We start from the raw sequence: 17,964 nt of genomic DNA on the forward strand, positions 1-17,964 counted from the left end.
AAAACAACATAGCCCTGGCTCTGTGCTATGGGATCCTGGGAGCTGTAGTTTATTGTGGTACCAGAGCTCTCTGACAGAGAAGGCTAAATGTCTCATAGAACTACAGTTCCCAGGATTCCCTAGCACTGAGCCAGGGCAGTTAAAACAGTCTCAAATTGGGTTATTTCTGCAGTGTGTTTTGGACCATAGAGAAGAAGCCTGCGCCAAATGGCAGATAGAAGGGGGCGCTATCCTGTTCTAGTCCTGCAGGGGGCGCTGCCGCGCAAGGCGAAGGGAAGATGGCGGAAGGGAAGGCAAAGGGCGGAAGCCGCCGCGGTGCATGCTGGGAGCTGTCAGTGCCCTCCCTCTGTGTTTAGCTGGAGAAGGGTCTCCTTTCTGGTCCGCTGTAGTGCTCTTCCTTGCCCTGGATAGTAGGTTCCTAGGAACAAGGTAGGGATGCTGGAGGCCCCCCATCTCTCTCTGCCCCTCTCTCCTGAAATGTGGAAGGCTTCCTGTGCTTCTCTCTCTTTTCTTTTACAACCCCCCTCCCACCTCCTCAGTTGTCACATAATTTAACAATCAAATGTTGTTGTTGTTGTGTTGTGTTGTGAAGTCGTTGTCAGCGTCTGCCCTATCCTGTGTTTCTTTTGGCTCAGTGGTGGGTTTTGCCATTGCTAGGGAATCCTGGGTATTGTAGTTTGTTGTGGCTGTTAAAGCAGTGTGAGGCATTATGGTCCAAGACACACTGCGGAAATAATCCAGTCTGAGACCGCTTTAACTGCCCTGGCTCAGTGCTAGGGAATCCTGGGAACTGTGGTTTATTGTGGCACCAGGGTTTTCTCTGACAGACAGCACTCAATGTCTCACCAAAAAAGCACACATCCCAGGATTCCCTAGCAATTGAGCCAGGGCTGTTTGAAGACATTTGGTCCCAAACACACTTCAGGAATAAGACAGTTTGGGGCTGCTTTAACTGCCCTGGGTTCCCCTGAGGCTGAGAGAGTGTGGCTTGATCCCAGTGGGTTTTCATGGCTAAACTGGCTCTAAGTCAAAATAATAATCAAATCAATAATCAAGTAGTGTATTTTCTGAGGTGGGGGGGGATGGAAAGCTTCAAAGAAGTTCTTTGTTATGTTTTGTGGTGCCTTGTCCTCCTTTGTGTGGTGAGGACACACCTGGCCACTCTGTCTCCCTTTCAGCCATGGAAGCCCAATTGGGTGACCTTGGGGGCAAGTCACACTCTCTCAGCCTCAGAGGATGGTCCAGCTCTGAAGAAACTTTGCCAAGAAAACCCTGTGATCAGGATAAGCAGACTTTTCCTCCTTTTCCAGGACACACCCTCCATTCGAACCTTCTTCTGTCCAGGAGGAATTCCAAAATGTCCTCCCATTTTGACCAGGAGTAAGGAGCATGGATTTATATTTACAATAGTGTTTTAGCTTTTATTTTCTGTCCAGTAGGAATTCCAAAATGTCCCCCATTTTGAGCAGGACCAAGAAGCATGGATTTACATTCCTAGGAGTGTTTTTAGCTTTTATGTTTTGTCCAGGGGGAATTCCAAAGTGTTCTCCATTTTGAGTATGACTGAGAAGCATGGATTTACATTTCTAGGAGTGTTTTTAGCTTTTATTTGGTCATGGCCTCCATTTTTCTTGAATAGCCTACATGTTGTGGTGCTTTGTCCTCCTTTGTGTGGTGAAGACACATCTGGTCACTCTGTCCCAGCTCAGCTATGGAAACCCACTAGGTGAACTTGGGCAAATCACACTCTCTCAGCCTCAGAGAATGGCAATGGCAAACCCCTCTCTGAAGAAATTTATTGCAGTCTTGGACTTGCGTTCTGCCTACATTAAGGCAGATTTTCAAGAGTCATCTTCATTAAAAGCAGAGGTGCATCTGTTGTTGTTGTTGTGTACCTTCAAATCCTTTCTGACTTAGGACAACCCTATCACAAGGTTTTCTTGGCAAGTGTCTTCAGAGGGGGGCTTGCCATGGTCAGTCTCTGAGGCTGAGAGAGTGGGACTTGCCCAAGGTCATCTACATTGTAGAAACAATGCAGTTTGATACCGCTTGAAGTGCATCCTAAGGAACTCCTGGGATTTGTAGTTTTACAAGGGCTTCAGCCTTCTATGTCAAAGAGGGCTTGTGCCTTACCAAACTACAAATCCCAGGATTCTGTAGGATGGAGATGTGGCAGTGAAAGTGGTGTCAAGTGGCTGCATTATTTCTACAATGTAGAGTCATTCCGTGTTTCTGTGAAACAGGTGGATTAGTTAACCTGTGTTTATGAGATACAAAGGGATCTGGTAGAACCTTTAGTCTTAAAGGTGCTAAAAGAAGATATCTTTGCATACTGATATGGCAGAATAACGTGGCTATGTTCTTGAATTCTGCTCCCATTTTAATGGGAGTGTCTATAAGTGAGATTTCTCCCTCTCCCCCAATTGAATGATAACTCTGATCTGCATGTTGTACACTGATCTGCATGTTGTACACACACTGCACCTTTGTACTTTATCCTAGTTGTTTTGAAATAACTATCCCCTGTAATTTCTTTTGTGGGTTTTTTTTTTTTTAGATTAATGTACTAAAAGGGAGAAATAGTCAAATTTATTATTACAGTGGTCCTTTGGTATCTGCTGGGATTTGGTTCCAGGACCCCTTGTGGATACCAAAATCCATGGATGCTCAAGTCACATTAAATACGATGCCATAGTGAAATGGAGCCCCTTATACAAGATGGCAAAATCAAGACTCGGTTTTGAGTATGTATATATTTTTTTTGCTTGAATCCATGGATAAAGAATCTGAGGATACATAGGGCTGGCAGTACTATTGTTTTATATTGTATGTATACTATATACCGTTCTTTTCTCTCAAGATAGCATACATTGCTTTTTCCCCTCATTACTACAGACATCAGTTAACTATGTGATTCCATCCTCTTAATGACTGAGGTGCAAAACCCATGACAGAAACAATCCAGTTCAATATCGCTTTAACATGCCCTGGTTCAATGCTAGGGAATCCTGGGAACTGTAGTTTTGTGAGACATTGAGCCTTTTCTGTCAGTTCCACAATAAGCTACAAATCCCAGGATTCCGTAGCACTGAACCAGAGCAGTTAAAGCGATCTCAGACTGGATTATTTCTGCAATGTGTTTTGGATCTCTGAAAAACATAAAGAGTCCTTGATTAAACTGTATTCTAAATTGGTTTATCTGTAAATTTGTAATCTCATTAGGACTTTTCATTTTCTCATATCCTTCCTTAAGTTAAGTGGCAATCCTAGATCTGCATTTATCTGAAGGTACCACATTGTATCTGATCTTGGAAGCCAAGCAGGATCAGGTCTGGTTAGTACTGCTTAGTCAAGACATCAGAAGAAGACTAGGATTGGGAAGGGCAGCTAAGAAAGAACTGGACAAGAACATAGAGCGTAAAGACAATTCTTAGTACTAAAGTGATGATAGTACAGTACTTGGATTCTCCATCACAGATGTGAGAGCTGGACAGTGAAAAAAAACCGAATAGGAATCAACTCATTTGAAATGTATTGCTGGACAAAAGTACTGAGAATACTGTAGACAGCCAAAAAGACAAACAAATGGGTCCTAGAACAGATCAAGCCTGAACTCTCTCTAGAAGTCGAGATGATTAAATTGAGACTGTTGTACTTTGACCATATGAGAAAAAATGAATCATTCGAAAAGGCAATGATGCAAGGAAAGGTGGAGGGAAGTAGGAGAGGAAAACCACACACCACATAATTACAGTGGTACCTCGGGATACGAAATACCCAGGTTACGAATTTTTTGGGATACGAAAAAATCCCATAGGGATTTATTGTTTCGGGTTACGAAAGTTTTTTCGGGTTACGAAAAAACTCCGGCGCTGTTTAAATGGAGCCGCGGCAGAGCCGCGGCTTTTTTCCCCATTAGCGCCTATGGCAATTCGGGTTACGAAGGTTTTTCGGGTTACGAAATTAGCCGCGGAACGAATTAATTTCGTAACCCGAGGCACCACTGTAAACTCAGTCAAGGAGGACATAGGCCTGAGCCTGAAAGGCCTGAACAGAGAGGCTGAAGACAGTACATCACGAAGATGTCTCTTCCACAGGGTTGCCATGATCTGAACATGACTTGGGAACAATTAACAACAAAGTACTTGGATAGGAGGACTGCCAAGGAATACCAGATAGTGTAGGCTATATTTCAGAAGAGGGCAATGGCAACCCACCTCTGAGTATTCCTTGCTTGATGCATTTGTGATGTCATAGTAAATCAATCAACTCTTGACTTGAAGGCACATACGTACAAGTAGCCTTGAACACTGTGGGACATATGTTTATGTAAACATGTAAAGAATTGCTGTGTCAGTCATATTGCTTTCATATTCTTTGTGGACTTCATTGACATTGATTCTCCTGTATTTAAGTGTTGTTTGTTTATATTATCAACTTTATTTTATTTATTCCAGGCTACTTTAATGCAACATACTTTCTGAGTATTTGAGTATCTTCCTTCCATTCATGAAGATAATTTTTCTGTTCTGTTAATTACATTTCCGTGCAAATCATGTTTTCTAATCTACATTAATGTTACGGCTGTGGAATCATGTACTTTGTTCTTTCTGGTTAACCTTTGGAATAAAAAAAACCAGTCCTAGCTCAATCCATGCTGTTCAACATAGGTAGATGGCAAATGTTTTCACAGAAGACATTGAACTTAAATATTTGCAGCTTTATCTTAAACTTTTTTTAAAAGAAGCACTGTTCTAACTAATGCATCTGAGGAAGTAGACTGAAGTCTATGAAAGCTCATGCTGCCAACTTCTTTCTTTCAGTTAGTCTCAAAGGTGTTTCAAGATCTCTCTTCATACTGTTCTAACGAAATATGCTTAGGATTGTGTTCTTTATTTCTGATTTTTTACATACTTTTTTTTCCAATGAGAAGATCACAGAATACAGTACATGCTTCCTTTGTTATGTTGCTCAATGGCTCCATGGCATTTGAATTTTGTATCACAAAGTACTGTGAATAATTTCTTTGTGTGATGGATTCTGCCATTGGCTACTTCTGCAGGAGAGAGGGGATTTGTGATTTAATGAATTGCACTAAAATATTTGTTGGAAGAGAGACTAATATGTTCAGAATGATGCACTTTAACAAAAGGAAGACATTCTGATAACAAGGGTATCATCTTAATAAGCAATCACAGAATGAATGTTCACTGTCTGAGTGCAGCCTCAGCCTTGTATGCACAAAATGGGAATAGCAAAGTCATAACCCAGAAACTTATTGGGTGCTAGAAAAACAGTGCAATATACACAGTTGTATTACCAACACATTAGGTTGGTATAGTCAGCCCTCCATATCCACAGATTTTTTTATCCGCAGATTCAACTATCCATGGCTTAAAAGTACTAATTTTTTTTATAAATTCCAATAAGGAATATTGGTATAAATATTGGGGGGGGGGGGGGTTGGGTTCCTGAAACCAAACCCCAGCAGATATCAAAGGCCCACTGTATTAGAGCTTTCAACAACTGTAAAAGTGTTTTTCTTGTAAAAATAGTGGTTGCTGGCATGTGTAAATAAGGTTTTGGCCTATAGTTAAGAGAAGGTGTGACAATCCCTCACTGACATTTAGAAGTAAAATCCTGGTATACTTCCTGAAGAAATAAATGCTTCAAATTCCTTGCCCATACAAGCACATATGAACAAGTGGTGCTGTCTTATATTGAACTGTCTGTCTGTTTAGCCAAGTATTATATGATCTTATTAGCAGTGATTACATCTCTTACCTGATTCTTTAGAGATGCTGAGAACCGAAACACAGAGTGGTCATCCTGTCTTTCCAGTTAGGAGCTTGTTACTCATATGAGCTCATGGGAGTTATAGAACAGTGATAATTGTTAATTATAAAACAGTAGGCATGATTAGACTATCAAAAGGATAGGTTAATGTACAAAATGATGCACTTGGGGCTTGCTGTGCCATAAATACCAGGCATCCAAAGTTGTTGTTTGTCACCAAGCCAAAGACCAGTGCCATTCTTCCCAGTTTATGGGAGAATATGTGAAATTCTCAAATGCTGATTGCCTCTTTTCTTAAAGTTGTGACCCTCAATGAGACTCAAGAGTGGAATTGGTAAATAAGCTAAACAAGCTGAGTCAAGTTCTGAAAGTTTCTTAATGGCAGGATGGCTTGAGAAAGGGAAACATCAACAAAAGGAGGAGGAAGAGAAAGAAACCATTAACCATCCTCCAGTATTCATAGTTAGACATATCCTACTGTGTACAGAAGGTCCATTGTTGGCACTGACTTTCTAGTTTTCTGAAAACTCCTTTTGTCTTTATACTCTTCCTATGTTCAGTCAGTGAACATGGCATTGTTTGTCTTCAGCTCATGTGCAAAGTACATAGCCAAAGCTGTTCTGGTTGATGTGTGATTTGTTTTATGTTAAGGCATATTTAATAAAATAGGTGTTTTAATGTCTTGTTCGCTATTGGCTGTTGCAGTATAAAGCTTCCACCCTGTTAGTTACAATTAGAGTAGACCCACTGAATCAGTAGGATTACCCTAAATAATGACTCGCCACTCAACTGTTGTTTTAATCAACCTTTTCTAATTAAGACCAACCAATAGGGTTTAGATATCTAAATATAATCTAAGAAATCCATAGTTTAAATCTAATGTGTCTTTATCCAAGCTACTTCTCTCAGTCTCAGGCTCGTATCTAAAAAAAAAATCAACTTGGACAATAAGGTAATTAAAACAGTTGAAGCATTCCTGTACCTTGGATCAAATATTGATTTTGGATGGTAAACAGCATCAGTCCTGGTCAGTACTTGGACTCAGGTAGATTATATTTCAGAGGAAGGAATTGACAAAACCAACTTGGAGTATTACTAAAGAAAACGCTATGAAATTCATGAGGTCACCAGAAGTCAACCAGTGAGTTGAAGGCACATGCACACAGTGGTAGAATGAACATATACATACCCCACCCCTGTGGCCCACCGGAATGAGAAGACTGGTGCAGGAAGAGGGGACATTCAGATATTGGACCTCTATTTGTTTAGGGCAGTGGTCCCCAAACTGTGCCCTTTAAGAGATTTTGGAGTTCAGCTCCCAGAAGCCTCAGCCATGTTGGCCAATAGTCTGGGATTCTGGGAGCTGAAGTCCAAAGTCCCTTAAATAGCACAGTTTGGGGACCACTGGTTTAGGGCTTCATATACAATATCAGCACTTTGAATTCCATCTGGTAGGTCTGCCTTAGGGTCGCTGTAAGTTTTAAATGAGTTGAGGGCACATAACAACAACAAAAAATAGGCAACTAGGGCAGAGCTGAAGTTAGCTGATCCTTTACAACTATCCTTGTCATCAGTCTAAAAACCTTATTTTTCCATCATATTTCAGGATCTTTTTAACAACTCTGCAGAAAATGCATTACAAAGGAGAAGTTACCAGTTCATTGGGTAATCTGTGTATAGGTATACTTTGGCAGGTCGAAAGTGGAGTTTACATAGTTCATTTCCATTCATGCCTCCAGGGACAAAGATGGAGCAAGAAGTATCACAGACTATACCTATTACTTCAGGGGAATCTAATCCCATACAGAAAAGACTGCATAACTAATTCCTGGCCCTGAGATTCATCATCCTACAGGACTTCCATCTTGTCAGGATTCATTGATTGTTATCCATCTCATTGTTGCCTCGAGACAATAATCCATTACCTGTGTTGCTTCACCTGTTTAAGTTCTCCTTGTCGCCTGTCTAGATGCTGTTATCATAATGCTGACATCTCACCTGAAATTCTTTAGGGTTCCATATAAGGGGATATTTGCCTATTTACTTTGGGAGAAAGTAAAGTCTTGCACTTGGAGTTTTTGTCATTGTGTATCTTCAAGTTGTTTCTGATAATCCTAAAGCAAAGTACTGTAGAAGAAAATGTGTTAGGCTACTGCAAGAAAATCGTGCAGAAGGGAGTGTTTCTTTTCATTATTCAAGCCATTCTACTCTATTCCAATCCTCTCTTCCCAGCAGTTACTCAGTATTCTTGTTTGTGACATTAATTAATGAATCTAGAAACCTTTCCAAAACCAATGACCCAGAAAACTAATTCTAATTGATAAAAGAATGTGCTTATCTTTCTGAAGCATTTCTTCATCAAATACTATCAGTTCATCCTCTGCCCTTGCAATGCTCGACTCAAATAACTAATTTAAAGCATAAGTACTGCTGCCAAATATGTCAGAGCACACCAGAGCCTTTTTGTAGGCTGAAGAGATAGCAATGCTGGCAGTGAAGAAGTCTTTCTCTGTTAATATTGTGTCAGATGAATTGTGTTCACTGTGCTGTTAATGGAAAACCTGGTTGGCCCTAAAAAAGAAGCAAAATAATGAAGTACTGTATCCACAGTTACACTTTTACAATGCAATAACCATTTTGTTTACTTCAATTTTTTTTAAATGGGCCAGACTTAGTGTAGTGTCCATATCATTGGTGCCAGAAGCAAGCATTTGTAATGTTTTCTCAGATGTGGCTTAATTCTGTTTCCCTCAGGAATGCTTACAGTGAGATAAGTTTAACGTTTTTGTTCTTGTTGGCAATTGCCCTGGAGTTGGCCTTAATTTATAGCGACCCTGTGAATGAGACACCTCCAAGACCCTCTGTCCTCCATTGCTCTGCTCATGTCCTGCATGCTCAATCCCATGGCCTCTCTGATTGAGTCTAACCATTTGGCATGTGGTCTTCCTTTCTTTCTACTGCCTTCCCCCTTTCCCAACATCATTGTCTTTTCTAATAAATCATGCCTTCTCATGATGTGGCCAAACTACAACAGCCTCAATTCAGCCATCCTGGCTTCCAGGAAGTGTTTGGGCTTGATCTGTATAGGACCCACTTGTTTGTCCTTTTGGCTGTCCACAGTATCCTCAGCACTCTTCTCTAGCACCACATCCAACATGAGTGGAATTTCTTTCTATCAGCTTTCTTCACTGTCCAGCTCTCACATCTGTACACAGTAATGGGGAATACAATGGCTTGGATTATTCTAACTTTAGTGTTTAATTGTGCATCTTTACATTTTAAGATCTCATTTAGTTCTTTCATAGCTGCAGTTTCCAATCATAGTCATTTTTGGATTTCTTGACTGCAATCTCTGCTCTGATCACTGTTTGATCCAAGATTTGGGAACTCTATGACTCTTTCTAGTTTGTCTTCATCTAGGATGAATCCATGTAGTTTTTCCATGGTCATACTTTTTGTTTCCTTAATATTCAGTATTAAGCTTATCTCAAATTCATACCTATATCTCAGCTGTATTAAATTCAGGCTGAGACTTCTGAATGTTTAGCATCTTCAGTTCAGTTTAGTACAATATCTTTCTGTCCAACTATTTTGGAACAATCTATTTAACTTGGAGGGATTTGCATTGCAGACTATATTTTATTTGATATGTGCAGAAGAAAAAAGTATTTGTCAGACTGTGCAAATGAGGCTAGAGTTTAAAGTTGTTGCTATTGTCGTTAACTGCCCTCGAGTCTTTTACGTCTTTTAAAGTTACGTCTTTTAACTTTCCTTCAATTTTGTTTCAGGTTTTAGCACTAATGAAAGGAGGTCTGGTCTCTTTCTGTTTTAGAGTATTGCTACAGATCTACATATGACATTTTGTTCCTGATAGCTGCAGAATAATGTTTCACACTTCCTTGATGCTAATTTGGCTATTATAACTAAAGTGTAAAATTAGTTTTTGCAGTATCTATTTTGGAAATGGTTTTGGTTGGAGATGTATAAGCAATGGAACTCTGCAGTGTAGCTTCCATGTTTATTCTTCTCTGGGGCCCAACATTTTAAAAATCCTCAGACACACTGTCTATTCTTTTCATCCTGGAGGGGCAAAGAAGTGCCCCCAAATAAGAAAGAGTCCCATAAAACTTTGTTGTTGTTTTTTAATATAGTTTTTAATGAGTTTTCTGTTCTTACATAATTAAATACATTTGCATAACAGTAAAATCTTCAATCAAACAATTTTTCCAATACACAAAAAAACATAAAAGAAATAAACTACTTTTTTCCCCTATTATACAGGTGTCTTAAGTGTTACTGTGAGGTAACATCTCTTTTTCCTCATTTATCTAACAAAAATTTCCATTTACGTTTACACTGTTGTACAGTTCTACCAGTTGATAGCATAGATAGGTTGTCCATTACTGCATATTCATATATTTTTGCCTCCCATTCCTTAACTGGGGGGCCATAGGATTTCTTCCAGTGTTTAGCATAAACAATTCGGGCTGCCGTTATCAGGTAGATTAGTTTACTAGAATCGTCTTGGTTCAACTTCAAAGTGTCTCAATTAGATTCATAAAAATAATTCAGGTGAGAAAGGTACACTTCTTGCATATAATTGTAAATCCTAATATAATTTCTCCAGAATTTCCTTACCACTTTGCATTGCCACCACATATGATGAAAACAGCCCGGAGCTTCCTACATTCCAACAGGTAGTATTTTAGATTTTTTAATGTTTACCAATTGACTGGGGGTTAAATAACTTCGGAAGAACATTTTAATATAATTCTCCTTTTAAGTTAGTACATTTTGAAACTTTAGGGGTGTTTAACCAGGATCTTTCCAACAACCAGAGAGATATTATTTCCAATATTTTGCATCCATCGTCATATTATTTTTCACAACTCATTTTCCACTCAATCTTTAATAAAATCGTATAAAGTTTTGGAAATCATATGTTTCTCTCCTCCTAACAATATTTTGTCTACAGAATCCCTTCATATCAATACCATAGTTTCCTTTATCCTTTTTTATATCTTTATAATTTGTTTATAAATAAACCAATGGATTACAATTCCTCATTCTCAAGTTCTCTCTCTTGTTTGATTCTTACCCTGGGGTTTTAATTAGTAAATCCTTATAACATAGCCATTGCTTTCTTTTTATATTCTGATGTTTATGGAGGGCTTCTTGGGTAGCATGCCATCCAGGAAGTCTTGAGTAGAAATATTTTTATAGATGTTCCAAACTTTAAAGAGTGGTTTTCTAATAAAATGTTGGTTGATTTCTTTCTTATTTACAATCTTCATAATTCAAATAGGCGTGCCACCCCATAGTTAAATTAAAGCTTTCTAAATCAATTATCTTTTTATCCTGTAGAAGAATCCAATCCTTAATCCATGTCAGTGCACAGGATTTAAAATAAGTTCCAAATTAGGTAGACCTAAACCCCCTCTTTCCTTACACACACATACCTAAACTTGATTCTAGCTCTTTCCCCTGCCACAAAAAGTTAGCAATATCTTTTATTCCACAAAAGAAACGGTTTCTTATTATCAATATAGGTAATGTTTGAAAAAGAAGAGCATTTTGGGTAAAATCCACATTTGAATACATGCAATCCCCCCCTTAATGAGAGTTGCTGTCTATTCCTTTCTTAAAGTCTTCTTTGATTTTTTTCCAGGTAGGAATATAGTATTTTCGTATAACTCCGAATTTTTTCCTGTTATTCTTATGCCCAGGTATTGACTGTTTTATAGTTTGAATTTTCTGATTGCTGTTAGGTCTGTCCGTCTCTGGGTGATAGATTTTGGTCAAAATTCCATTGCTTTTATTAACTTTACACCTGCTATTGAACCGAATTCATCCAGTATTTTTGCAACTTATTTATACATTGGTTGGGATTTGCAAGGAAAACTACCAGATCGTCTGCGAAAGCGCATAGCTGTATATTGTGATTGTTAATTTTGATTCCCTGCACTGAAGCATCATCTTTATTTTTCTGTTTAACATTTCCATCACCATTAGAAACAATAACGGGGAAAGAGGACACCCCTGTCGTGTGCCCTATTTATATTACATGGCCTTGTTCTCTCTCCGTTTACGATTATCTGGGAGTTCTGTTTATTATAAATCATGTTAATTTGGTTCAAGTAACTTCCTTGAATTCCACTTGCCTTCAGTACTTCTTTCATAAAATCCCATTTTACCATATCAAAGGCCTTTTCAAGATCTAAGAAGGCCATGCCTACTCTTTGGTTGGTATTTTGTTCACAGAAGTCCAGGATGCCCAACACCGTTCTGATGTTATTTTTTAAGTATCTACCAGGTAAAAAACCTGCTTGATCTTCGTTTATCCATTCAGTTAATACTTTTTTCAAACGCTCAGCTAAAATTGAAGCATAGATTTTATAATCCTGGTTTAGAAGAGCAATAGGGCGATAGCTACTCAATAGGGATGGATCTTTGCCTTCTTTTAATACCAAAGTAGTTAATGAATTTTCCCAAGATATGGGATATTTGCCAGAGTCAATTTCTTGGAATGTTTTAAATAGCGGGTTCAAAAGTATTTCTTTAAATACTTTATAGTATTTTGCAGAGAGACCATCTGGTCCTGGGGCTTTATTGTCTTTTGGGTTATTGATTGCTTTATCGACTTCTTCTATAGTAATTTTTGCATTCAAACCTTTTTTAGCTTTATCCGAGATTGTGGGGATCGTATCTTTCCTCAAAAATTCTAGAATGTTTTGTTGACGGCTGCTCTTTTCCTCTTTAGTCTTGAAATTGCTTCTCAAAATACTCTGCTACCACGTCTTTTAAGTCTTTTTGATGTATTACTTCTTTCTTGTTGAATGTTAGCTTTACTATTAAATTTTTTTCTCTGTCTTCCTTAATTCTTCTTGCAAGCCATCTCCCAGTTTTATTCGCATTTTCAAAATGATAGTGTTTTATATATTTAATTTTATTTAGTAGTTCCTTTGTAGAATTTTGGGTTAATTGATATTTTAATCTTTTACCTTCCAGAGTTAATTCTCTGTTTTGGGGATTTTTTAAAATATCTTTTTCATTTTTTTTAAGTTTCTCTGTCAGATCTCTCTCTATTTTTCCCCTATCCCTTTTTCCCCTAATTTCCTGTTGGATGAATAAACCCCTTGCCACCGCTTTACTCGCATCCCAAATAGTACGCATTTCCAATTTGTCTGACATATTTTCTTGGAAATAATATTTTAATTGTTGTTTTAATTTGAAGACTATATCTTTGTCTGACAATAAATATTCCTTTAATTTCCATAAATACTCCCTTCTAACTTTATTGAAAGTTAATTCCACCGGACAGTGATCTGAATGTAATCTAGGTAGTATTTCAATTTTTTGTATTTCTTTACACATTATCTTAGAAAGTAAAATGAAATCGATCCTTGACCAAGATTTATATCTGTTTGAAAAAAAAGGTGAAATCCGTATCCTTCCAGTGTAATGTTCGCCAGATATCTATTAAGTTTAAGTCTTTTATAAGTTCCATTGCACTTTGTGGGAGTTTCCCTTGATATTTTTTCCTCTTATGGGATGATCTATCTACTAATGGGTTTATGACCCCGTTCCAGTCTCCTGCAATTATTACTTTTAGATAATTATACTCTAGGATTTTTAATGTAGTTTTTTGTAGAATTTAGACTTATGATCTAGTGGGCTATATACATTTAATAACATAACTTTTTCATTTTGAATTTCAACTTCTACAGCTAAGTAGTGACCATCTTTATCTGCAAATAACTCTTTTGCCGATTTTGCATTTTTTACATAAGTCACCACCCCCTTTTTCTTATGTTTTTCACTGGCAGCAACAAATACTTTTCCTAATTTAGGTTTTTCTAAAAGTCTTATATCTTTTTTTTGAATATGTGTTTCTTGTAAACAGACAAAGTCCTCTTTAAGTTTGTACAAAAAATGGAAAATTTTACTTCTTTTAAATTTTGAATTTAAACCATTCACATTCCATGATATCAATTTACAGGACATTTTACACCAAACGAAATTAAATAAAATTTCTTTATAAAATTAACTCTTACTTTTCCAGATAGAATTTTATCTCTTTCCCTTTTTTCTCCTTAGCTTTTTTCCGTTGTCCTGTTTCTTTCCTTTATTTTTAACCCTTTCTTTTGTATTTCGTAATGGGTAATCCTCTAATTCTGATCCTGACTCCTCAGAATCCTCCTCTAATTCCCCTTCTTCAGATTCCTCAGACTCGTTTTGTTCCTTAGGGGTTTTTTTCTTTGCCCTTTTACCTGTGTTTTCTCTAGCTAGTTTTATATATCTTTTTTGATCTTTCCCAGAATCACCTCTACTGACCCCTTCTACATTCAGGTCTTTATCTTCAGATCTTTTTCTTTCATTTTTTCTCAGATAAGTTTCCAGAAACTCTTTAGCTTTTTGGGGGGAGTCAGTTTGGTAGTTTTGGAGTCCTATGGAAAAATCCACTCCTTCTGTTCTAGCCCATTTATATTTTATATTGCTTTGTCTTAGGTAGAAGGTTAGATCTGAGTAGGGTTTCCTTTTCCTCAATAATTGAATTGGTAAGTCCTTAAATATCTGGAGTTCTTGGTCTTCTAAATAAAAATTTTTCTTATAATTTGTCTCAATGCACAGATCCCGGACTCTTTCCCTTACGAAATGAATTAAAATGTCCCGCGGTAAATTTTTATTCGTGGCAATCCAAGAGTTAACTCTATAGATCTTATCTATTTCTAGATCGAGTTGTTCTGGTAACCAGTTAATGAACTCGGCCAGAGGGGGGATGATTCTTTCAGCTAGGTCTTCACCCTGTTTTTCCTTTAATCCTCTAATTCTTAACTTTGTTTTGTATATTTATGTATGCATAATATTTATAGGCTGCACCATTTTAAATTATGCTTACAGTAAAAAAGAGAATAAAAGCTTTAAAATCATATTATTATAAAAGACAATGAAATAGAGCACACAAAGAACGCCGGTTAAGAGCATAACCTATTAAATATGAGGCAGATGTTATAAAAATTCACAGTGCCTAACACAGTGATAACAGTAGTAAGAGCCACAACATAATTTAAGCAGTCTGTCAAGAATAAAATGGTCTTTGGCACTGAAAATAAAATTAATATGGGCACCATGGGATCTCTTTGGAGAGGAGCGACAACTGAAAAGACCCTTTTGCTTGTAGCCATCACATATTCTTCACTCAATAGAGATACTTGAAGAAAAGCTGCCTTAAAAAGCAGAATGAGAATATATAAGTAAAAAGTCCAAGTGCACAGATGGTAATTAACCTCTCAGTAACTGCATATGAGAAAGAGTGATACTTTGAATGCTGAGATCTACTCAAGCTGTGTGTGGTAAGGGGGCATCAGTTGTAATGCTCAATCTGTCGTTTGGGGAAGCTACTATTTCAGGGAATATACTATTTCTGCAGTTGTCGTACACTCTTCTCATGCCACAGTGTAAATCTTAATTAGCAAGAATAAAAGTTTTACAACTTGTTCTCTCTTCTGAGTGAGCTTTTGATGATTTTTCGCAATTCTTGGTGAAACTTTTGCACAGTTCATTTTTTTTGTACAAAATACTTTTTTTTAACTGAAGGTAATGCGTTTTCCTATTGCTCTTGGTGATGAAAGGTATTGTGGCTTTTTACTGCTTGCACAGGGATGCAAAATCTTGCAATGATTGATATAGTTCCCCCTTGCCATGATTTCTTATGTTGAGAGACCCATTTTCACTGATGTTGGAAAATGTATATTTCTATATCCTAACATTTTCAGGGCATAGTGGCTGCAGTGGGGAAGCTAGAGCTGTTCCCTGCCTTAGACCTAAACCATTACAGTATTTGTAAATGCTGCTCCTAGTTAGTATGGGTCACTTAATAGTGGTATGTAGGAAAAGAACAGAATTCCTGTGACCCTCCAGAGATTATTGAACTGCATCTCCCAGCAGTCCAACCAACATAGCCATTTGTATTGGGATCCAGCAACTTCTAGAAGGCTGTATGATGCCTACTCGTGATGCAGAACAAGTGATACCCTGAACAGAAATTGTGATGATTATTTTGGGAATGGAGGAGGAGAACATTTGGGAACATGTAACATGTTTTGTCAGTTTGAAATAAATTGCTCTCAGTGATTTGGGAAATACAAGATTTGATGACTTGATGGTCATGTGAGAACACATTTCCCTTGAGCAGCTCATTGTTGTTGTTGTTGAGGGATTACATAAACTATGATCCAAGACTGGATTATTGGTGGTGCAGTGGGAACAAACATCCCAGGGCTCTGAGAGTTTGGAACAATACCCTTTTGGGGGCTATATCTCTCAAAACTACCTAGCCAACATGGCTCTTTGGGTCTGGGAGGTTTTGGAAATCTTAATCCAAACTTTACTTGTGTAACCTCTTTGTCTCACCTAGAACTTTATAAAATGAATGACTGCTCCCCCATTATTGGAATATACAGTTTAACAGTTATTTCATAATTCCAAGCTTTCTACAAAGAAATAATAATTTGATGTTGGCTTGTACCCAGAGAAGTACAAGTGGTAGAAGCGGGAGGGCTGTGGATATTGACTTTCCTGCTTTCTCATTGCTCTGGAATGCCCCCTAAAGGATTGTCCTGAGGGCCAGCAGACCACCTGGAATGGAGTAGTCTTTGGCATGGGGGCTGATAGAAAGGAAGGATATTCCCTGGTCAAGCCAGTGGTGTCACAGACTTAATGGTGATTGTTTTTAACATGGTTGTGCTTTTGTTGGTGCTCTGAATCCAATAGATAAATGCTATGATTAGAAGGAACATGTGAACATTTGCTTTTGTCTCTTTCAGCTAACGACTTTACATGAATTTCAAGCTGGTCTCTAGTGGGACTCTGCGGGAGGATGAATGCAGAGGAGCTGGAGCTACTGGGTGATTCCAAGTACAGGAACTATGTAGCAGCTGTTGACAAGGCTCTGAAAAGCTTTGAGTACTCCAGTGAATGGGCTGATTTAATCTCTTCACTTGGAAAACTGAACAAGGTATGGCGGAGGTCCGTTTAGAAGAATTGGGAAGATTATAATGAATCATAATCTAGATTTTTCTTTTGATTTTTTGTTTTTACAGAAAACTGGAGAGAGAGGCTGCATCTGCACTGCAGAAATAATGCAGTTTGGCACCAGTTTAACTGCATGGTTCAATGCTATGGAATTATGAAATTTGTAGTTTGATGGGAATATCGGAGCTCTCTGACAGAAAAGGTTAGAAAATCTCACAAAACTACCAATTCCAAAATTCCATAGCTTTGAGACGTGGGAGTTAAAATGGTGTCAAACTGCTTTATTTCTGCAATGCCGGCAAGGCCTGAGTTGAAAAAAATGAAAGGGCCAGACATTTCTCATTCTTAATGTTGTGGGAGTCCATACATTGAGCTGTCATTGTTTTCTGTTAAATGTTTTTTCCTAGCCTACTCCCCAGATAAAATCTGCCTTAACAATTATGAAAGGAAAGCATGAATAGCTTATATAGGGCATATGTGGGCTTTCCTCCTGTTCCTGTGAACGGAAAACAAGCTTTCCGCCCAACCCTTTTCATACATAAAAAGCAACACTCATTAGGTAATTTTTTTTATTTATTTATTTTTAATTTCAGCAGCAAACAAAATTCGGGCAAGGGTAATAGCAGACATTGCAGTTGATTGTCAGGGGGATGACTTTATCTAAACTTTGAAGCTGTTTTTGTTTTTTAAAAATGTTTTTAATGATTCTTAGGTGGATGATCTTACCCAAATCTTGAAGTGGTTTTTTTCTTTTAAAGTTGTTTTATTCAATTGATTGGAAGTATATTATGTATTAAATCTGGATGCTATTTGATGGAATATTTTATAATTCTGAATTGCTGTTATTGGTTTTATATTTTATCATGCGAATGGCCTTTGGCTTAAGCATTAATAAAGATTGATTGATTGATTGATTGATTGATTAGGTAATTGAAGTTAATTCTGGCTTCCTGGCTGATGTGCCTGTATAATATATATGCTTTGAAGTTTCACATATTTTCACATTACATATACAGTACGTTTGTCCCTCCATATTCGCTAGGGTTAGGGACACAAGATCTCTGTGAATATGGAAAAAGTGCAAATAACAAAAACACAATTTTTTTACCTGAGAGGACACCTCTCTAGGAATCT

The 17,964-nt window shown here is 37.7% G+C and overlaps 1 protein-coding gene across 4 annotated transcripts in view; it reads left to right on the forward strand.

The window, feature by feature from the left end:
- The first annotated feature begins 286 nt into the window (after positions 1-286).
- Positions 287-17,964, forward strand: part of LOC121917496 (protein dopey-1) — an 83,518-nt gene continuing 65,840 nt past the window's right edge. For all 4 annotated transcript variants that reach the window (XM_042443514.1, XM_042443516.1, XM_042443515.1 and 1 more), the window contains exons 1-2: positions 287-429; positions 16,623-16,813. In XM_042443514.1, the coding sequence (XP_042299448.1) occupies positions 16,676-16,813 (138 nt within the window). In that variant the 5' untranslated portion in view covers positions 287-429; positions 16,623-16,675. The remainder of the gene's footprint in view (positions 430-16,622; positions 16,814-17,964) is intronic.

Source organism: Sceloporus undulatus, unplaced genomic scaffold (assembly GCF_019175285.1).
Source record: "Sceloporus undulatus isolate JIND9_A2432 ecotype Alabama unplaced genomic scaffold, SceUnd_v1.1 scaffold_20, whole genome shotgun sequence".
NCBI lineage: Eukaryota > Metazoa > Chordata > Lepidosauria > Squamata > Phrynosomatidae > Sceloporus > Sceloporus undulatus.